At 51.3% G+C, this 22,932-nt stretch overlaps 1 protein-coding gene across 11 annotated transcripts in view; it reads right to left on the minus strand.

The window, feature by feature from the left end:
• Window positions 1–22,932, minus strand: part of clasp1a (cytoplasmic linker associated protein 1a) — an 83,031-nt gene that overhangs the window by 32,071 nt on the left and 28,028 nt on the right. For 9 of the 11 annotated variants that reach the window (XM_064326749.1, XM_064326748.1, XM_064326747.1 and 6 more), the window contains exons 8-17: window positions 8,157–8,291; window positions 7,329–7,405; window positions 7,144–7,236; window positions 6,599–6,744; window positions 5,503–5,638; window positions 5,004–5,074; window positions 4,538–4,597; window positions 3,825–3,902; window positions 3,296–3,463; window positions 219–265 (exon numbers count right to left, since the gene is read on the minus strand). In XM_064326749.1, the coding sequence (XP_064182819.1) occupies window positions 219–265; window positions 3,296–3,463; window positions 3,825–3,902; window positions 4,538–4,597; window positions 5,004–5,074; window positions 5,503–5,638; window positions 6,599–6,744; window positions 7,144–7,236; window positions 7,329–7,405; window positions 8,157–8,291 (1,011 nt within the window). Of the gene's footprint in view, window positions 1–218; window positions 266–3,295; window positions 3,464–3,824; window positions 3,903–4,537; window positions 4,598–5,003; window positions 5,075–5,502; window positions 5,639–6,598; window positions 6,745–7,143; window positions 7,237–7,328; window positions 7,406–8,156; window positions 8,292–9,474; window positions 9,645–22,739; window positions 22,906–22,932 lie in introns of those variants that run through there. The other 2 variants (XM_064326743.1, XM_064326744.1) reach the window with 2 other exon arrangements.

A 22,932-nucleotide genomic window follows, 5' to 3' on the forward strand; every position in this document is an offset into this window, starting at 1 on the left:
CACAAAACAAGGCTACACTGAGGCAGCCTCTACTACAATTTACAGACACCCTACTCAACAACATTTATATGACTGTACACACTGCATGCGGGGACGTGTTTTACGTTTTAAAAAACAGATTTGAAAATCAATGCGTTCTGCCAGCCTGTTCAGCAGTGGCCTTGGGGATATGACTCTTTTAAATCTCTGACCGAAAGATTGCACTGCCTGGTCCTTACTTCGGCTTATGCTGCTTCCAATGTGACTCTTGGCCGACAGGGGACGACTGCGGAGAGAGGAACACAACATCACACTGGGGAAAAACTTAAAACTGTCTCGTCCTCGGACACACACGCACACACACACACACACCACACACACGCACACACTCCATGGTGGAACATCCAGCCCGAGGCACTGGCATGTAAAGATGTGTATGTAGAGATGTGAAGTGGTGGGGGGAGGGGGGGAAAGCTGCGACAGGAGAATAAACTTGGGGGACGGAGGAGTGGGGGGTGGGGGGGAGCAGTCCTGCACAGTCACTCTCCCTCTCTCACAGGGACTAGGCTGTGCGGGTCTGTCGATTTCAAATGAAAGCATTAGGGCTCTTCACTCATAAGCTAAGAAATACCACACAGATTTAAAAACGAACACTCTGGCAACCCTCCTCAGGGGGACCTACTGAAGCTTGAAGCCCACACGCCTCTGAATTTCTGTGACATTTTCCAGCCTGACCTTTCCAGAAGCAGAGCTCATTTGTCGAACCCAGCGTAATTATGGAAACTGATATTTATAAATACGCTTAATAAAAACCCTTAATGTACCGCGGAAGATTTCCTGAATACTGAAATGAAAGCAGAAGCACTGCCTGAGCGCATCTGAAAAGGCGCTACGCCACACCCCTGTAGAAGCACCCGGAATGGGGGGGAGGGGCCGTCCCCACAGGAGCAGGGCTCTCCGCCCGCACATTTACCGACCGAGAGTAACACCCCACGGAAGACACGCCGTTCCAGGCGGGTATGAGGTCACCGACCGGCGGTCAGAGGGGATCCATTAAGCAGACGCAAGCATCAGTCAGCTGAAGTCAGCAGCAGACGCACACCCCTCTGCGGGAGGCCGGCCGTCCAGCTCGCCGTTATAACAAAGAAGACGGATTGGCCCTAATCGGACCCGCGCTCAAGCAGTCAGACACCGTGGTCTTACCGCCCAACGGCCGTGGACGCCGCACGGCGGTTTTCAGAAAGATATGAGATCACACGCCGGCCCAACCGGGGGGAGAGGTCTTTAACTCTGACCGAAGGGCTCGCCGGCGGCCGCCGAAAGCCCGCGAACGTCCCAGAGGCCTTCGAGTCTGCGGTCGCTACGGCGACGCCGGCGGCGAAGCGGCGCATCGGGGGGGGAGATTAGCCGCCCTTCCGGTGCGGGGTCGATAAACGCTCCCCGCGGACGCAGGGGGGTTTCTCCTCCTTCGTTAACCGTCTCCCCGTCCCCCGCACGCCTGCCCCCGCCCCTCAGCGCTGGAATTTGACCACGGTTTCGCCCTAATGCGGCTGTTTATCACGGTGCTGTTCTGTTCTGTACGGTTTAAGGCTGGACGGATGCCACAGACTTATCACTGCTGTGTGAATGAGCTTCACATCTCGCCCTTTACTGCTCTTTAAAGAGCTGTTTACGGTGCCAATGCACATGCTAACACTATGAGCACGCTAAGACTGCGAGCACGCTAACACTATGAGCACGCTAAGACTGCGAGCACGCTAACACTATGAGCACACTAAGACTGCGAGCACGCTAACACTATGAGCACGCTAAGACTGTGAGCATGCTAACACTATGAGCACACTAAGACTGCGAGCACGCTAACACTATGAGCACGCTAAGACTGTGAGCATGCTAACACTATGAGCACGCTGAGACTGCAAGCACGCTAACACTATGAGCACGCTGAGACTGCGAGCACGCTAACACTATGAGCACGCTAAGACTGCGAGCACGCTAACACTATGAGCACGCTAAGACTGCGAGCACGCTAACACTATGAGCACGCTAAGACTGCGAGCACGCTAACACTATGAGCACGCTAAGACTGCGAGCACGCTAACACTATGAGCACGCTAAGACTGCGAGCACGCTAACACTATGAGCACGCTAAGACTGCGAGCACGCTAACACTATGAGCACGCTAAGACTGCGAGCACGCTAACACTATGAGCACGCTGAGACTGTGAGCATGCTAACACTATGAGCACGCTAAGACTGTGAGCATGCTAACACTATGAGCACGCTAAGACTGTGAGCATGCTAACACCATGAGCACGCTGAGACTGCGAGCACGCTAACACTATGAGCACGCTAAGACTGTGAGCACGCTAACACTATGAGCACGCTAAGACTGTGAGCATGCTAACACTATGAGCACGCTAAGACTGCGAGCACGCTAACACTATGAGCACGCTAAGACTGTGAGCATGCTAACACTGGGAGCGCGCTAACACTATGAGCACGCTAAGACTGTGAGCACGCTAACACTATGAGCACGCTAAGACTGTGAGCATGCTAACACTATGAGCACGCTAAGACTGCGAGCACGCTAACACTATGAGCACGCTAAGACTGTGAGCATGCTAACACTATGAGCACGCTAAGACTGCGAGCACGCTAACACTATGAGCACGCTAAGACTGCAAGCGCGCTAACACAGGGAGGACGCTAACACTAAGCACACTAACACCATGGCATGTTAACACTGAGTACACCAACACTACAAGAATGTAAACAGTGTGAGCTCGCTAACACTGGAGACGCTAACACTAAGCCCCACAACCGGGTGACACGTTAACACTGAGTACCAACGCTACGACGACACTGGCAAGCAGCTAACCTGGGAGCGCAAGTCTAAGCACATAATGCCATGCGGTAACACTGAGTACCCTAGCTCAAGATAGCATGCAGCATGCAATCAGTTCACACGCGAGCACATACCTGTAAACACAGGCACATTGATCACATTAACACTCTTAGCACTCTGCTGGAGCACACTACATGTGCAACCACGACACATTACCTGTTAGACTCTGAGCTGTGAGCACGCTAACCAAAGCATACACACGACACATCCTAGCCAATGCGCAGAGCACTAACCTTCCGCATAGACATGACACAAGAGGCTTTAATGAGCAGGAGCACAATCTGATCACATAAAACACAAACAGCAAGCTGCAGCTACACTTGGGCTAAGGGGAGAGGGAGGGGTGGGAGGCGGACGGGAGGGGTTTGATGTGGGGCGGGGCGGTGCAGGTGAGGGGCGGGGTCTCACTTTAGGCTCTCCTGGGAGCTGGAGGAGGAGCGGTCAGACTGAGGCAGGGACACAATGCTGTCGGAGCTCTTCAGGTGAGACTGCAGGGCCTTCTGATAGGACGATTCCAGGGCCTGGAACAGGTGCTCCGCCTCCCTGCTGAAGTGTCCATGGAAACCCCAGTAGCACCTGCAGGCAGCAGGGGGAGGGGCCAGCTGTCAGCTCTCAAACCCAATCCCAAACATGGACCCAACCCAAGCTCATAAGAGAGAAAATCATTCCAAATCATTTCCCAGACAAGCAGGACAGGAGTCACAAACTACACGCTCCTCATTACCCCCAATTAGGAAAATTAGCAGCTGCCTGAAAGCACCCCAAATAAAAAAATGCCCGGTACAGAAATGGAGAAAATGGTTCACATGACTAAAAGCTAAATAACAAGTGTGCATTTAATCACCCAGGACCTCACCGATCCTTTACCTAAGAGCAACTCAGAATGTCCAAACTTATTTTAACGTCCAAAAAAATAAATAGATAGAAAGGGACTCACTTCCGGGCCACGGACCGGGCCTCCGAGTCGGCATCGTGGATCCCCTTCTTGATGGTCTCGGTCAGGACCGCCACGTGCCTGGGACAGCAAGGAAACATCGCTGAGGAACCAAACCCGACCCGTCCCGTCCCGACGCCCCCCTTTTCCCCTACAGGACGCCCCGGCTTCAGAGCTGCGGCACGGCGCGGGCAGTTCCGGACTCTTCCGCACCGCGATCCGGCTCTGGCGGGGGGAGCGGCCGCGCGGCGCGCTTTTAAAGGGTCTCTGGCGGGTTTCCATGGAAACCTCCTCGGGACGCATCGCTGCCTAGCTTGGCTAGCCTGCCCCTCTCTCATCAATCTGAGCCGCGAGGGCTCATTGCTCGCCCGCTGAGCCGGTGCCCCATTTAGCGTAGCGCCCCGACAGCACTTCTCTCGCTCGGAGAATGCAAGCATCGGGGGCAGAAGTGTTGGAACAGCAGTCTGGTATTTCCGGGCTCATCCGTGGGTACAGAATTGGTGGGAGAGCTGGTGCTGTTCATTACATGAGACAAAAAAAATGCAGTCCGACCAACAGGAGAGGATCGGGACATGGTGATAAAGGTTCATAAAGGCTTGCCATGTCCAAACAAACAGGCTCCCTGGGTGTTATTTTCTCAGTGCCTCTCAAAGGCTGAGGAGATGGGGGTTTGGTACAGGGGGGCGTGGCAGTACGGAGTGACACGGCGATCTCACCTCTCCAGAGAGTGCGTCTGCCACTCCTGCAGCAGCAGGTCCAGGAACTCATAACAGCGCCTGAGAGCAGAGAGACAGCCTCAGTACAGATAGACAGTTTCAGGACAGACAGACAGCCCAGGACAGACAGACACCCCAGGACGGACAGACAACAAGAGGACAGACAGACAGCCTCAGTACAGATAGACAGTTTCAGGACAGACAGACAGCCGCAGGACAGACAGACAGCCCAGGACAGACAGACAGTCCAGGACAGACAGACAGCCCAGGACGGACAGACAACAAGAGGACAGACAGAGAGCCTCAGTACAGACACACAACCTCACGACTGACAGGCAGCCTCAGGATGGACAGACAGACAGCCTCAGTACATACGCTTCACAGACCAAACAATAGCACCCAACCACCTCATAGAAGATCAAAAATGAACACAAAAGCACCAAACAGTCACATTAAGTGACTTTACCTTCTGACCGCCACGGATTTGGAGGTGCAGTTGCTGGTCATGATGGGGATCAGGCGTGGGTAGTGTGTGTGCTGGCGGGGAGAGAGGGGGGTTGTTACAGAACTGCCCAACACAGGGTTAACCACAGAGACACCAGTGCATGAAAGGACTGTGTCAACTCAGCAAACAGACAGGCAACCCTGCACAGAAAAATGCTAACAGACCGCTACAGTGATATCAGATTATGAATACAATATCATTTCATTCATCTCCTTCAGGGAGCCGTGTGCAGCCCAGACATTCACGACATCACTGAGCATCCGCTAAAAACACAGTAGGTCGTCTTTTAGAAAGTGTCACCAAAAACACGCTCCACACCCCTTTATTGTAACCGTGAGTCTAACACAGGCTCTGGGACATCAACAACAGAAGAAAACCTGTTGAAAGATGCAGACCAGGGCGTTTCGGAACGCGAGGGGTGCTAACGTTGCGCCCGCGCTCTCCGCGGGACGCTCCTCACCCGTATGATGAGGCGGATGGCGGCCATCCCGGACGTGGCCATGATCTTGGCGCTGTTGGGCACCAGGTTGAGGAGCGTGGGCATGATGTTCTCCGCGCCGTGGTCGAACCGGATCCCCAGGACCGAGGACAAGTGGCTGCAGCAAAAAAAAGACAAACGTTCTGAATAAATCTCTGACGTCGGCAAACCCGCCGTCGGGCCGCCGGCCAGCTTCGGCATTTCCCGCGCGCGAAGCCGTCGGCCCGCCGGAGCGACCCCCCCCGTAAAAACGGCGACGTTAGCGTCCGTCAGCGGGCCGCCCTTTTACGACCGCCGCCGCGCTCGGCGCGCAGTTCCGCCTCGTTAAGCCTTCGTTGCGGTCGCGTGAGCTGAAATTAACGACTCCGGGCTCCATTCGGGATCGCCTCGTTAGACCAGGCCAGGGGAAGATTACTTTGTTAATGAGGAATCCCCCCCCCCTTATAGGCCTTCTGCAAATGTGAACTGCGCTCATGCAAGATTAGAGCATTACCCTGTATCAAGCCACAGAAAGTATTCAATTATTTCAAGAAAAAGGCACTACTAATGAGCTTGACTCAGGGATGTGTGTCTTTAAGCTAGCTCACCTTTCCCTCAGAAACCGCGTAAGACATTCCACAGGTCTTTCTCCAGCGATGACAGCTTAAGTGCCAACAGTAAAAGCCTATCTTGCTGAAGCGCGCTCAGATAAAAACATGATAGCTTGTCTTCAGAATGCAAAGAATGTATAGCCCAGATGTTAGCTTGGCCTTGGCTAGCCCTGAGGTTTCTGCTGAATACGATGAACGTGACAAGCAAGGCTGTGCCGTTTAGTTAGCTGTACATTTGTACCAGTGTTTCTGGGTGTGGGCAGGCAGGTAGCCTAAGCTGCTGTGAATAAACCTCGACTCAATAAACACAACTCAATTAGCTGTTAGAATCTGCATCTCGGTCATTCACCGTTTAGGCTGGTGACACCAATGAGGACTGTGAAGTTGTTTTACACATCGCTGACTCCGCTGAGCTAACCCCAGCGTTACGCAGGCGAGCAGGCGGCGGGTGAAACGGAGCGTTCCCTGCATGGCCCCGCCCAGCTTACCCGAGCGTGATGCAGGCCTCCCGCACCACCTGCGAGCGCAGGTCCTTGGCCGAGAGCTTCAAGGAGGCCTCCAGGAGGCGCAGCTGCTGGAAGAAGCCCTCGAACTCCACCGCTCCCCCCAGGAGGAGAGACCGCACCTTCTTCAGCTGGGGGCCAAAGCAAACCAAGCCGATCGGATTAGTCCTTCTAATGCAAACCAATCAAATCAGTCTGTCGACTGCAAAACAATCAAATCAGTCCATCTGATGCAAAACAATCAAACCAGTCGATTCGCTGAAAACCAATCAAATCAGTCCGTCTGATTCCAAACCAATCAAATCAGTCCATCTGATTCCAAACCAATCAGATTAGTCCATCTGATCCCAAACCAATCATATCAGTCAGCCTGATTCCAAACCAATCAAATCAGTCCATCTGACACTAACTGGCCTGTACAAGATCTTCTTAAATCAGTCCACATGGTTGCATTAATGACATTACCAAAGGTTTCCCACAATGCACCGAAAGTGCAGGACCAGAGGGGAAATGGCGGCCCTGGTTCTTACCGCAACGATTCTGTGCTCCCAGTCGTGTTTGTCGTCAGACAGAACCTCACGGACCTTGCTCATGGCGTCCTCCAGCTCCCTGTTTGAGTAAATCTGGGGGGGGGGGGGGATAATGTCACAGTCATAAACATGGATGAAAGCTAGACAGCAGTAGATCAGCATTGGGGGGGGAAAGGGGGGAATACCTGTAGTGTGGGCACATCTTCAAAGGCGCGGATGAAGTCTTCCTCGTCCACCGCCCCTGCACTTGCGCCTTCTTTCCCTATGGGGGCAGCAGAGAGCACCAAGCGCACAGACATCAGTGGAGCAGTTCACTTGTACATACACAGCAACAACATCCAAGCATTCAAACACATTTCTACACCGCCACTTTTACTGCGAAAAAACATTAACTGTGGTTGGAAGGGATGATACCAAAAACTACAGATACAATTTAGCTGGCAATGACAGAGCAAGACTGGAAACAACACATATATGGACAGTCTCCACGAACATCCTTATGGGTCTTCTGTCACACTCCGTAAAAGAAAAATGGATTTCATTTACATGTATTAATACACCTCATGTATGTCAGCGAGGAATTGTGGGGTTTGTAGGAGATGGTGATGGGGAGTTGGGAGCGGGGTGGGGTTAGAGGGGTGCACACACTAAATGTGTTGGGGTCAGGAAGTGCCTTGATAGATAACAACGGTAAAAAAAGAAACTAAAGGACATGTAAAGCCAGTACATTTATACCATAGTACAGATTTATAAACACAGGGTCAACTGCAGTGTGTTCAGCTAAACCTCAGGTTTAAACCTCCAGACCACAGAACAACTGGAGTAGCTAACACTCATTCCACAGCTTTGAGTAGCTGTTCCAGTTGTAATGCAGTTATGTGGTCTTCTGATTTAAACCAGAGGTTCAAACTCCAGCTGAACACACTGCAGTGGACCCATAGTCATAGGGGTAGAGAGAGGGTGTGTGAACGTGATTCTTTTTCGGATGGGGCGGGGGGGGTAGCTGCGCTCACCTGTCCCCTTGGGCGCCGCCGTGCCGGGCCGGCGTATGGAGCCCATGCTCACCACCTTCCGGCCGCTTGCCGGGGCCGACTTGGAGGAAGAGGACCGGCCCCCGTCCACGGAGTCCTCGTCGTCGAAGTTCTTCTCTGCGGGAGAGCGTACGAGCACGTTAGCAACAGCACGCAGACGAGCACGTTAGCAACAGCACGCAGACGAGCACGTTAGCAACAGCACGCAGACGAGCACGTTAGCAACGGCACGCGGACGAGCACGGCGCTCTCTAAGGCCGGTCGCCATTGGTCGGGAATCTCCACGGCCGTGCGTGCGAGCGAGCAGCGATCCGCAACGGGACGGCGGCCCACGTAATCCGGATTTTCCTCGGAGCGTTTCGCAAATCCGAGCCGCTCCCGCCCGGATCGGAGTTCTGCCGTCACTCTCCGCGACACGTGAAAAGAAAAAGGAATGTCTTCGGAAGGAGAGACGCGACAGAGAGAGAGAGAGAGAGAGAGAGGGATTTTATGCTTTTCGCCTCCATGACCTCTGGCTACGAAAATACGAAGCATGCGTTTAAATGCACTTCCAGCAGCATTCAAAGAGAAACATGAATTACATTTCTGGAAAAAACCGACGAATAATGTTTCTAAGAAGCTATAAATAAGCTCTTTTAAACATGACTTTCTTTCATATTCCCCAAATTGGAAAACTGGTTAAAATGGCTAAAATAGCCTCATCATCAGCATTTCCTGTTTGTTAAATAAGTACCTCCCTCTGTTTTTGCTAATGACAGAGCAGCGGGGGTCAGAGTTCAAACCGATAGGAAATTCCGTCCCCTCCTGGGGAGGCGCCGCCGCGCGAACGAGCGTTCACGACGCCGAGCAGGACACCGGGGACACAGAAACGCGCCGTGGCAGCGGCCAATGAGCATGAATTATTCAGAGAGGATCCAGACGCCGCGTGCCGTCCGTCTGCGCCGCTCGGCGGACACGCCCTCCTCCTGTCCGCGGCAACGGCGCGGCGAAGCCACAAAGCCGCGACAGGAGGCTACGGAGCGGCGCTGAGCGCCCCGGAGAGAAAGCGCTCCTCCGCGCGACCCGCTAACGGCGCGCCGCCGCAAACCTTTTGTTCCCGTTCAGAGCGCCCGGGCGCGTCTCCACAGACGCCAGTCAGACCCGCCACAGTCCCCCGCTCGAATCTCAGATCCAGACTCCAGCGGCCAGCCCCGCGGGCCCCGATAGAGTGACGCTTACGATTCGCGGCACGCCGGCGACCTCTCCCCCCCCCCTCCAAACCCCCCTCAAACCCCCCCGTCAGCACGGCGGCTCCTCTTACGGGCGCAGATGCGCTTGCAGACCAGCTTCCTCAGCATGCTGTCGGCTCTCAGCACCATACTCATCCTCGGCGGCGTCTCCGCGAGGGGTGGGGGGGGTCCCGCTCGTCCGCTCAGCCGCGACTCATCCCTCGCTCCCTCCCTCCCTTCCGTCAGCCCTCTCCGTCGCTCCGTGTGTGTGTGCGTGTGTGTGTGTGTCAGAGAGACAACGGGAGCAGAGCTCTCTGCCCACCCAGCGCTTCAGCACACAGGGTCCCTACGGTTCAGCCCTTTTTCTCTCTCCGTCAACCGGGAGGGCGAGCGACCAATCAGCCGCGCGCGTCCGACGGAGACCGGGGGGGAGGGGGGGGAGGTTTTACCGGGAAGCCCCTGCCCCCCGAAGGCGGGACCGGACCCGAGGGAGCGTGGCCTCGGCCGTCCCACGGCAGACGCTTTCTGTCACCGCTAACCTTTAATACCGCGGCTTCTCCAGAGCAGGAGGGGCGGGGAAGCCTTTCACAATGGCGTGACTGAGGAGCACGTTTCACCGGAGATTTGTGCCGCCGCAGGAAACGGATTTGAGGGGCTGAGGGAGACTGATCAGGGAGCCGAGTAACGAACACGGGGGGGGGGTGGGGGGGGTTAGGGCACGGAGCGGAGTGGGGGGCGGGGAGGGGAGGGGAGCAGTATCCAGACACACAGCGGGTTTTCACAGCTGAGATAATGTGACAACAAACATTCGGCAACTGCGCGCATCCTGAAGAACGAGACCAGACAGCGCATCTGAGTGATGTGCTACCGCCCAACCAAATTCAACCAGAGTGCCTTTCCACGATCAAACGCTCGGCACACATACCGCCAAACTGTACACACACGCACACGCAGCTGCACGCCACGCGCACCACGCACGCACGACACGCACGCACGCACCGCACAACCGCACCACACACACACACACGACACACAACACACACACACACACACACACCACACACACACACACACACACACCACGCACACGCACACGCACACACGCACGCGCACACACGCACACACGCACACACACACACACACACACACACAGACACAGACACACACAAACACACACGCTTTTTATTTAATCGCCGTGAGTGTCGACGGCCAGCGTTTACTGCCCCCTTGCCACTCTCCTACCGATGCATGATGGGTAATTTATGGCGCTCCATATAACAAAGAGGAAGCGCTGCCGTCCGGCAACGTCAAAACACAAACAACTGCGCAGTCTCTCGGCCTCCGAACAACACAATCGCATTCACCGGGCCGTCGCCATTTTAAAAAATAAAACATTCTCAATGGGTGCAAGACCCCAGAAATCACAGAGTTCTACAAATCAGCTGAGAAGCATATGCAAGACTGAGGACAGTCCCTTTATTTGACCCATTAAAGTGTAAGATCACTAATATGAAATTAGAATGTTCTTAACTGAACATTCTAATGCTGATGTAACAACCACTACAAGTGATTGAAAGTAATGACATTCTAGAACACTGACTGAATTTTGAAAAAAACATTCCAGAAAACCTACTCTTCAAAAGCTTTAAACTATCAATCCAATACCAAACTTATTATCCTATATTAAAGTTACAGCTGTCAGCTGTGACAGGGGAAGTAAGGCTTTGCAAAACCTACAAGGGGAGGAGCTATCAGCTACAAATCACTCATTTGAACCAATCAGAGCTTCCACGTGGAGAGAAAAATACTTTTCATTGGCTATAATCATCAGTGATCATCAGTGAGTCAAACTAAAGTGCAAACAACACACTGTGAAGTGGTACATATTAGAATGCAACAGCTCAAAACAACCCTTCGACATGAAATATTCATTAACATAACTAATAAAATAATCATATTTGAACGCACCTTGGGGACAGACTACAGGAAATACACAATTTGTAATCCGATCTAATCTCACGGGTGATGAAACGAGATCGTATTAATTTCAGGACAAACAAATATAAACCAATCCATTTAAATCACAATCACACTTAGCGTAGCCGTGAAAATCGACTGGCGCAATAAACCCATCTGCTGCACGGGGGCTAATGGCTGTAATGGTCTCTATTTAAATATCATGCAATTGATTCATGGGCTAGAAAAAGAGGGGGATCTGATCGCGATCGCTGCGTTCCAGCAGCTACGCCGAAGCCATTAAGTCGCAAGTGAAGCGAGACGCCTGGCCTTAGCATTCCGCGCACCGGCGGCCGTAAATCTGCAGAACTGAGTCCGTGTCTGTCTGGAGCACCCGGGGAAAGACTGAGAGGCTCAGGCTAACGCTCGCAAACGGAACCAAAAGTGCTCAGAGGGGTGCAGGCGCACTCGAAACTGAAAGTGTGTGTGTGTGTGTGTGCGTGCGCGTGTGTATACATGCACGTGCGCATTTTGTTTGCAAAGGAGTTGTAACAATATCAGTTTTTCTCCTCCAAGCTGATTTGTCACATGTAGTCCGGCCTTTACAATACAAGACTGCAGTAGCAATACTTCCGCAAAACCCAGATTAAGCAAAGGCACAGTGACATGTTCTTAAAGATAACCTACTATAAAAACGCATAGTTAATATGAGAAGTGTAGAACTATCCTGAATTTTTATTTTTTATATGAATCCAATTTTTACACTCAGCAGTTAAACCTTGAGTGTATAGCTGCTGAGCCAGTGTGATGTACACACTACTCCCTCTGTTGGTAGATATTACACACTGCACCAGGAAGCTGCCTGAAGTCCCTCAGGCAGGCGAGGAAGCGCAGTTCTTTTAGCTCCCACAGATGCAATTAGCAACTACCATCATTCTCATAACACTGTCAGACACAATTAACATAGTTATAACAGTGTTAGAACCAATTAGTTACATTCTTCTAAGACCATCAGACAATTACCATCAATGTTATAACAGGGTCAGACACAATTAGCATGGTTCTGAACACCATCAGACACAATTAGCATTATTCTTACAACACCATCAGACACCATCAGCATCAATGTTATAACACCGACAGATACAATTACAATCAATCTTATAACACTGTCATCTCTGAAACAACCAGTGGAAAAAATTCACAAAAGCAGAATGACGAACAACTGACAGCTATTACACCTGAATTTAAATGACCAGACCACGATCAACCTGGTGTGTGTGTGTGTGTATGTGTGTGTGTGTGTGTGTGTGTGTGCGCCTGCACATACACGTGTATGTGCATAAGGTTTTCAAAGTCTAGAAAAACTGCATTTTTATAATGACTGAACACCTGATGTGAATGAATTATCTATAGCACATAACTTGAAATCTGGCATCGGTCCAAGACAGAGAAACATTAGCTACAGTACAAACTTGGCTTCTGTATAAACTTAGCTTCAATATTTAATTTTCTTTAAAGTGCAACTCGCTTTTTGCCTTGTTCTTAAACTCCCAATGTCTGTGGTACTGACGGGGTTAACAGACAAGCAGCAGCTGTAATACCGGCAGGGTTAAGAGACACTCATTGGCTGTGGTACTGACAGGGTTAACTGACACATTACACTCAGGCTCGGTCTCTCTCATTACTGTGGACAAGCTGGAGGCCATAACCTCTGCAAACTGCCTGAAGTGACAGACAAGCGAACAGGCAGTCAGTGTGAAAGAGCAGGGGAGAGGGGGGTGAAAGGGGAGAGGGGAGAGAGAGGGAAAGGACAGGGAAAGAGGGTGGGGCGTGACAGGGGAAGGAGGAACTGTAAAGGATTTGCTGGAGAATGAGAACGTGAGGCCTGTAAACGTGATCATCCGTGGAATTTCAAATCAGCCAATCCCTGACCTCTCACTACACAGTCCAGCAAAAAAAAGAACATTAGTTAGCTGGAAAACAAAACACTAAAACAAGCTGAGAAAAAAAAGACTATGTTTCCATAGCAACTGTTCAGCAGGAGGGGCTTGGTGCTCTGGAACAGCCCCTTAGGATCTTGCCCACTGCGGAACTCCTGCGGTGCAACTCCTATGCCATTTCCCAGAATGCCTCGGCTGGTGCCTTCGCTGCGCCCAGCCCGTCCGTGTGGGAGTTCACCGTTTGGTTTCTTCCCACCAGGAGCTCATGTTATTAATGACAGGTCTGGTTCAAAGCGTAGAGAAATGACTGTGCAAAAAAAGTAGCACTGGGGGGAGGAGCTTCTGCAGAGGCATGACGTCATCGATGACCTCACAGAGGAACACGTCTGCGGTTCACGTCATCGGCTGGCTCCATGGGACCAGCGTCAGCCAGTGAGGTTCATCCATCACCGTCCGCTATGGACTGCTTAGGAGCACGGTCGCCGCCTGGCAAGCCTTCTGCCTTCAGTGAGGGGGTGTGGTTCAGTGTATCACACAGACACACTGACCAATCACAACTCATCAGGCAGTTCCCTGACCTTTGAAGTGTTCACGTTCTCCGTTTCATAAACTCTGAGCCAACGCAACGTATTATTTTTCAAATTCCGGAACAGATTGAAAAAAGGCTTCAATGGTTTAAGACGTATTACCGAATCTGTCCCCTAGGTGGAACCCTTCTGTGGGAAGAGGCCAATGCTTTGCAGTCTCGCGATCGATCTGAACATGGCATCGCTCATAATCCCTGAGCTGCAGACAGACGTTCAGCTCACACCTCACAGCCAGAAAAAGAGTCAGAGGGGAATCACGACACCCCGGCGCTTGTCGGAGACAGGCACCCCGCGCCAGGCGGCCATCTTTCTTTCTCAACAGCCGGCTCGAGTATTTTTTTGGCGCTCTCGCGGCTCGCGCCCAAATTTTCAGACGCTCGGCCTGTTCCAGCGCCGGCAGGCTGGCGGGTTTTAACGCTTCAGGAGCGCTCGAATTCCGCCAGGAACGCAGCCGCTGTTGTCGCGGGACGCGGTCGATGAACATATTTCAGCAGCGTTAAACTGTCGCGACCGTAACGGATCGGTGGTAAAGCCGCAACGCAGATAAATCTGCGCAGATTGTAAAATCGTTACATTTTAACGGCCAACGTCAATGATCCCCAACAACGGTTTCCGCATCCATGGCTTCTGTGAAAAATGATAAACGGATGACCTCACGACAACCTTCAGCAGATATATACCAGGTAACCTTTGAATTCATTATACATCGTCAGAAAAATAATCCATAAGCATTTGAAGCTTTGATTAGAGCCGTCCTGCCTAGACACAGATTAACTTCACAGCTCACAGCTCTAAAATCTACCTAGAAAAAGCAGATTGTTCTCAGGGACAAGCTTACCAACCAAAACAGATACACTAGGACATATCAAGGGATGACATCACTTCTGTTGACTTCTTGGCATACTTCCTCTGGCTGCCCAGTTTAACCAACTGCCTTCCCTGTATGGTTCCCTGGACAACAACAATCTATTTTCTCTCCAGAAATACAGCACTAATCTGGCTGAGGTTCTCCAGTCTCCTGGAATGTTGGGATCTGTCAAATCTCTGATTCGCTGAGAGTCCTGATGGATTCTCCTCACTTTTCTCAGGCCCCTCCCACTTGGGTGCATTTATAGGCAACATGCTCTGCCTGTGCCTCCAAACCCTTGCCCAAAATTTCCACCTACCGAGGCCCTTACAAAAGTAACAACACAGAAAAAAGGATACCAGCATTCCCGAATGGCTGGGTTACTAAGGAAGGTTTGGTAAACACAAGCTCCAGCAAGTTCAACAACCGCAAAACTGCACATCTGAAAACAAGCCTGAAATTATCCGCCTTAACATGAGAGGCCGGGCTTTATTTTCAGAGGAAACACTTTTCCGTCATGGTGGGGGGTGCGTTATGCTCGCTTATTAAGGTTTCACTCTGTTTCTAGGCAGACGTATGCAAGCTCAGTCATTCAACTTCTTAGGAAAGTCTGTCACTGTGCAAGGAGCAGCACAGGCTAGAGTTACATTTTCAACAAAACCTGATAATCCTCCATTACAACCAAGAGTCCTTATGGCCCTGTTGATATAAACGCATCGGCTCAACTTCATATTTACAGTTAAAGAAAAATTATAGGAGTCAACAGGAACTGCTGCTTGTCAAGTCAAGTCAAGTCAAGTTTATTTATAAAGCACATTTTAAAACATCAGAAGTTGTCCAACGTGCTGTACAATGAATTGAAACAATTTAGTGCCTTTGTTGGAATGTTGCTAGGCATTAAATGCACAAATCTGTTCCTCTGACCATTTGGCACTTAATCAAAAACGAAAAATGAGGTTCTAGGCTACAATACTGGTCCAACAGTCTTTTAAATTTCATAACTGTGGGGGCAAATGATGAACTATCGGTGGTTTTTTTCCTTCAGTGCTTTGGAATAAGCGCTGTAAGTAGTAGTAGCACAAATGGAGGGAGATGCAGCCTGAACATAAACAGGAGCGCACCCACGGGTGTGAAACAGAGGCCGCTGAGCCGTGTCTCCGGGAAGAGCGTCAGCAGTTTCAGGCAGCGCGCTTAAAACTCCCACGATCCCTTTAGTGAGTGCAGCCATTCCGCCTCCTTTAGCACCGCGCGGCCCATTAACCTCCTGACGCAAGGGGCCGGACGCTCTGCCGCCGCTCCACGCGGCTGCTCACGACTCCGGAGTAAAAACCCGCAACCTCCTTCGGGAGCGAAAGCTGCTGCGATGCCCGAACCCCCCCCAGCCTTGGCCGTGACCGTTACCGAAATAGCACTCACCTCAGGACAGGCGTAAATAACGGGTTCTCCGGAGTGAAGCGCAGAGGCATAAACAACGTGTTCTCCAGGGCGGAGCGGAGGCGCTTGGAACGCTCTCCTGTTATGTCTAGCCCGAGACGCCACTATTATGAGTGATGACATCTAAGTGAACTACCACCCCCCCCCCACTCCTCCTCCCCCCCAACCGACAGAGAACCACCCAAGAAAAATGAACTGATATAAACATGTGGATCCGGGGGGTGAGTTTGGCAGAGTCTCCCGTGTGGGATCCCTTACAATGACTGGAAGGACAGACGGGCAGTATGAAAGCAGAGAATGCAGTTTAATAAAGACGGAATGAAAGGGAGCCTTTGTATTCTTTTATTATTACAAGAAAATAATAATGATAAAAATTGCAGAAATTTGATGATACAGACACCGGACGTCTTACGTAATTTGGTTCTGTGCTCTTGTGGGAGGAAATCTGAGGTTGAGGATCAGGTTGCCCCCCCCCCCCCCCCCAAACCTCCCCACCCGTCCTCAGAAACACTACCGTTCTCTGTTCCACGCATGGCTGCTGCTCGCTGCTACGCTAAGCGAAGTTACGTAAAGCTAAGATATGCTAAGCTACGCTAAGCCTTTTGCAGAAAGACAGGAGAACCATATACACTGGGGTTTCGGTCGGAGTCGAACAGGAGACGGATATATGACCTTAAACCTGGCTGTACGTCTGCCCCACACGTGACCGCAATGCGTCTCGCGCATAACACCAAGCAACGCTGGGAAAATTCCAGTGTCATATCTGCAGAGCCAGTGAGGACGGCCCTGGGGGGGGTGGGGGGGTGGAAAGGACTGTGACACCTCCTTGGTTAATCACTGTCCATATACACACAGCTGAAGCTGTGGCTTTTGCACAAAGTCTGTTCAAAGAGGAGCTCTGTTAAGGAACAGTGAAGGAATCTCGCAGCGTTTTGACCCCTCTGATGACTGGAGTGGTCTGGCCCTCAGGGGGCTGCACATGCTGCTGCCCCCCCCAGACCCCCCCAGACCACCCCCCTGCTCATCAGCTCCTCTTTCATCTACCCTGACTCCTCCACAGACCACAGCCAAAGAGAAAATGAGAGCTTCAGAGCATCTACTGATCCCAGCTCACCCTTACACTGCACATGTGTGCCAGCTGTGTGCGTGTGTATGTGTGTGGGTGTGTTGTGTTTGGTGTGTGTGTGCGTTGGTGTTTTGTATGTCTGTGTGTTTTACATGTGTGTGCGTTTTTGTATGTCTGCATGTGTGTGTGTGTTTTGTATCTCCGCCAGAGTGTGTGTGTGTGTGTGTGTGTGTGTGTGTGTGTGTGTGTGAGCAGGGGCGTGTGTGTGTGTGTGCGTGGAAACTGTTCAGACACAGGAATGTCACCTCCACCTTCTGTTATTACAGCGCATTAAATTACTCTGAAAAGATCCGATTCAGTTCAAAAGTTGCCAAGCTGTTTCCCTTAACACTTCTGGCAGTGGCCAACGCACGGCTCCTCTTTATTCTCAGCTGTTTAAATGGAAAACAACGCAGAGGGAAATCACACACTGTACCTTTCACACAGCAAGAGCCACGAAACCGTTTAAAAATATGTGAAACAGAAGGCTCTGTGTTCGGTGCTCAGACTACACCACTCAAAAAAATACCATGAAGACCTTGAAAGAAGTTCATAATATTGTGACTTTTTTTATCCAGAACCATATTTTGATAAGGACTAGTAATGGACAGTCTATAACTGCATGGTTGGTTGGTTATGGCATCACACAGCTGTCAGTCTTTCATCATCACCATGGTGAAGGGGTGGAGTCTGGGGAACCCCGACCCCGCCTCTACTCTGTCGTGAACTGCAGACCGTGTGATGTGCGTACATGGTCATTCCCCACCCTGAGATTAATGAACCAGAGAGACCATGGGTAAGGCAGGGCGTTTTCACAGGAGTCTACAGCAGAGAGAGAGAACGGAGGCCTACACTACAATTAGACATCATTCTCACACCACTTCTTCAGTCTGTTTTTAAAACAGCGAAAGCAGTGAAAGGCAACGTCTGACCGAGGGAGCCTTCCCTTCCTGCACTGGGAAAGTGAGAAACGCACAGAGGAGGGGGAGGGGGGGAGGGGCGGGACTCGCCATCGTCTTCGCTAAACTGCTGACGTGGGGGGGCTCTGAATCGGGCTGTGTGTTTTCGGGCAGCGGCGGCGTGGGCTGAGGAATGCTGGGAGCGCGAGAGGAGGAGAGTGGATCCCACTCGCGCGGCTATACCCGGCATGCGCGGATCGCCAGGCAACGGAATTTGCAGAAACAGGGTGGCTCCACCCGGCAACAGTACGCAAAGAAACCGCTTCAAAAGAAGGGCCCATCCAGGCTTTGCTCTGCACCAGGCAGAATGGCTCTGCGGATACCACATCATGTACACAGCGAGCGCGTCACAGCAACGCATACTGTAAGCTGGTTGGTGCTCAGCTGTGTAACAGTGGCAACCAGCTTTAAGGCATGATAATTGGGTAATAGTTTGATTTAAGGTATGTTAATTGGGTAGTAGTTTTGTTCGTTGTGTGCCGATTGGGTAATAGTTCGGTTTAATGGGTGTTATCTGGGCAGTAGTTTTGTTTGATGTGTGCTGATTGGATAATAGTTTGGCTTAAAGCATGCTGATTGGGTTGGAAGCTTGATCTCCAGGGATTTGGCAACCCTAAAAGGCTCCAGGTCCTGTAGGTAACATGGGAGAAGGACCACTCACAGTCCAATTGAGCGGCCGCAGAGAAGACAAACGTTCATTAGGCCTGTACCCTCTCCAGCCCGTCCCAGAACATCAGCACAAAATGGGGCCGGATGAGGGGAAATGACACAGAGTTCATCGAATCCTGTTTTCCTTTCCACACCCGCATGCAGGTGTCTGCAGAACAGAGGCCTCTGGGACACGGAGCCGGCAGGCTGGGGGACAGGACTCACCTGCTACAGTGCCCCCCACCCCGCCCCTTCCTAAAACTACCTGAGGCAGGGACGCCCTGCTAAAACAGGGGGGGGGGGTTACAGTACAGGTCCTGGAGCTCTGAAACCCACAAAAACTACCAAACTCTGTGCTTAATGCGTGTGAGCAGTCGCTCCCTTTACATGATTACATTACAGGCATTTAGCAGACGCTCTTATCCAGACTTTTACATAGCATTTTATTTTACATTGTATCCATTTATACAGCTGGATATATACTGAAGCAATGCAGGTTAAGTACCTTGCTCAAGGGTACAACGGCAGTGTCCTTACCCGGGAATCGAACCTGCGGCCTTTCGGTTACAAGCCCAGTTCCTTACCCACTGTGCTACACTCCGTCCTCCGCTCCCTAAAGTGAACCGGATGACCTGGTCCTTCTGCCTCACAAGACGAGCCTGTTTGTTTGAACAGGCCTGTGAACCGTGCGGAGAGCAGCCCCGCTGGACCGTGAACACCTTTCCTCTCTCTACTAAACCGCGCGACCGTGAATCCTCCAGACCTGGAGATCAAAAAACAACCCCAGATTGGAAGCACTTATCGGCGCGTGATCAGCGTAAACACGCGCGTGCTGCTCGTTTCTGTTTGCTCTTCCCCTGACCAGACCGCTCCGGCCGAGGTGTGTGTGTGTGTGTGTGTGTGTGTGTGTGTGTGTGTGTGTGTGTATCCTCACGCGCTGGGGGGCACGGCCGTTAAGGGCCCAGAACAGGACAGACCTGTTACCCCCCCCCAGACTTCCGGGGTGACTTACACGCCCCTGACAAACAGCTGTGAGGGCTCATCTGCTCTCTGTCAGCATCGCCCATTCACACAGCCTAGCGGTTGTATAACGTTATTAACCCAGAATTATTAATGCTCATATAGCCGGTAAGGGGGCAGAACACCGAACAAATTAAATAATGAAATGGATTCCCTGCTTTGTGACCATGGCAACTAGCCCCCCCAGCTGTGCAGTATCACCTGACTGACTCTCTGCAGTGAAGAAGAGGAAGGGATTACACCGGGAGCTTTTTAAACTGGCGCGGTGCCCCGTGCCCACCCACGGCCGTCCCGTCACACAATCGGCAGCACCGCGAGGACGGGGGGGTACGGGCTCGCAATTACCCGTCGCCACGGGACGCACATGGAGCAGAACGTTCCGGCAGGTCCGGCCCACAAGCCCCTCTCTGTCCGAGAGCTCTTTTTTTTTTTTTTTTTTACCAGCCCCCAAACACTCACACCCCGTGCACCTCTATCCATCACCACGGTGACGGGGGACTCAGCACCCCTCCCAACCCTCCGCGATGTTCACATGCCAATGCTGAGCTTACATAACAGGCTGTTCCCGCACGCACAGCACTGATCCCTGCAGTAAACATGTAAACAAAATGGCAGCCCAGAAAGTGATCACCCTTTTTTTCCCCCTCTTAACATGGTTTCCACAGGCACCCCGTCATTTGCACAGGATATATAAATCTAACACCGATTCATAAGTTGGCTGTGTTTTCCCTACAACCCACACAGCTGCCATGCAAATTGGCCCCCTGTCACGTGATCACCATCTCGGATTTGATTTCTCATTTCCATTTGACAGGAATCTGTCAGAGGCTGGAAATCTGGCTGGTAATCTGTCAGCCTCTAATTTTCCATTTTTGCACGATGCGAAAGCTCGAGCGAAAAGCGGTGCGTGTGAGCAGCGACAGGTTTTCAGATCGCCGGCGTGATGTAACGTGGTCTCAGAGGAGGACCGGATGGATGGATATTTCTTTAAAACGCAATAAAGCTCTCCGGCAGTTATGCAACTGCGTCACACGGAGCTTAGCGACAGGCGCTGCGGCAGCGTGACTTCCTGTGCGGAGGACCGCGACGAGCGACAGAAGGCGTTCAGGTTTCGGGAGTGTTTAGGTCACGGCCACAGGACTCGACGTGCGAAGAGTTCCGGCAATTTCTGCCGAATTTCTGCCCGTTTCATCATCGTCTTCCACCCTACACATGTCCAAATGACAGGCCAAATGTAGGAGGACTTGCGGAAACTGTACTGACAGGGGTAACCTGCTGTATCAGGTATACAGCAACAGCAAACCCACCATTCCACTGACACATGACACAGCACTTCCAATATGGACTTCGGGCTGATGGGAACAGGGATATTAATAGCCAGGGGACATGCGAAGTACCAGTTATTCTGAGACCTTTTCATAATTTTGAATACACGGAAAGTGACAAGGGAGCCTTAGATGCACGCAGCTGCAGAACTCTTAGATAATATGAGTTTGTGCGCAAATTGCCAACAAAAAAAACCCCACAAACAGACCATTTTCTACAGATTAACAAACCTGGGACAACAACGTACATGGAAAAGAACATCTTGTGAATGCGTTCAATTCCTACATACACGGCTCATTCAGATCCCACGTAATTCAGGAGAACAAGAACCTATTTTATCCGGAGTGAACGAGAGCCAAGACAACGCTATGGAAACCGCCGTAGGAGAGCCATGCAACAGCGGTCACAACGACGCAACAATCGGGCAGCTGTGCTTCCTTTCTCCGCCGCACAGAACCCCGCTTTGGTCCATTTACATGCGGTGCTGAATGGTCCAGTTTGTTTGATTTAATATAGATAGTTTTTCAATAACACCGCAAACAAATAGGCTGACAAGAATTTATTCAAGTTAAACGCACGAAGCGAGCTGGTAGTGGGCGTGTCGTACCGACCGAGACAAAGCTAATGAAGTTGCCCTACTGTGGAAATCAAAAAGCGCTATTGCAACAGTTGAAGCGAAGCCGAGGTTAAAAAAAAAAAAAAAAAAAATTTTATTAAAAAAAAACCGCGTCCCGTTTCAGTGTTAGGATAACGACAGTGGCTGTCCATGTCCGGGGCCCACAGACAGCACGAGGAACAACGCGAGCAGTTTTCCGCGAGAGTGCACAGAAAGTAAACAACAACAAACCGCCGAGCCTTTTCGTCAGTAAACCGAATCGCCCCGAATAACCGCCACTCTCGCGGAAGAGGCTTTATCCTTCCAGTACTGACAGAAAAGGACCAAACGCATTGCTTACACAGCAAAAGAGCTCAACTTCTGAAACAGGACACAGGACGGATTACCAGTCCGTGGGAATGAGATTTCTCCCAGTCAGCTGAGTGTACCCAAGCATGTAATCCCATATTTTATCCCTCATTGAAAAAATGATTCCTTCAGTTGATGAATGAGCAGTCGATAGCACATAATGCATCCCATTAACTATAAACAGAACATAAACACACATTAGAAAGGGTGATATACACCCCACCATTACAGGTATGTCACTTTTTGTTTACCAAGACATTTAAAGCTCTGCCCTCTAAAAGCATAAAACTGAATTGAGGGCACACAGACACAAACACAATCCTGTCTCAGCTTTAAAATAGCACACAAAATTATTACTCCTAGCAGAAGGAATCAAAACGACCACTAAACTAGGGGCTAAGATGTTCAAGAAAATCCTCCTCTCTCCTTTAGTCACCTGCAAACGCCGCCCCCCCCCCCCCCCCCCTTGCGCATTCAATTCAGAGAGAACAAACATAATCACCCCCCCCCCCCATCCCCGGCGTTAATGTCCCTGACATTAATAAAGGCGCCCCATTAGTATCCATACCTTCACCGGTTGTCATAGCGCGAGCGTTCCTTCCACACGCACTAATCAGTGAGCGAGAGCAGTGAAAACATCTCTCAGTCTCTCAGCGCACTAACCACCACCCCCCCCCCCTTCCCAAACTCACTCACACTCCTCCTCCTCCTCCCCCCTCCCCCTTCCCCTCCGCTAGTCTTGTGACCGCACGGACGACAAA

Source organism: Anguilla rostrata, chromosome 3 (assembly GCF_018555375.3).
Source record: "Anguilla rostrata isolate EN2019 chromosome 3, ASM1855537v3, whole genome shotgun sequence".
In the NCBI taxonomy this organism is placed as follows: Eukaryota; Metazoa; Chordata; class Actinopteri; order Anguilliformes; family Anguillidae; genus Anguilla; species Anguilla rostrata.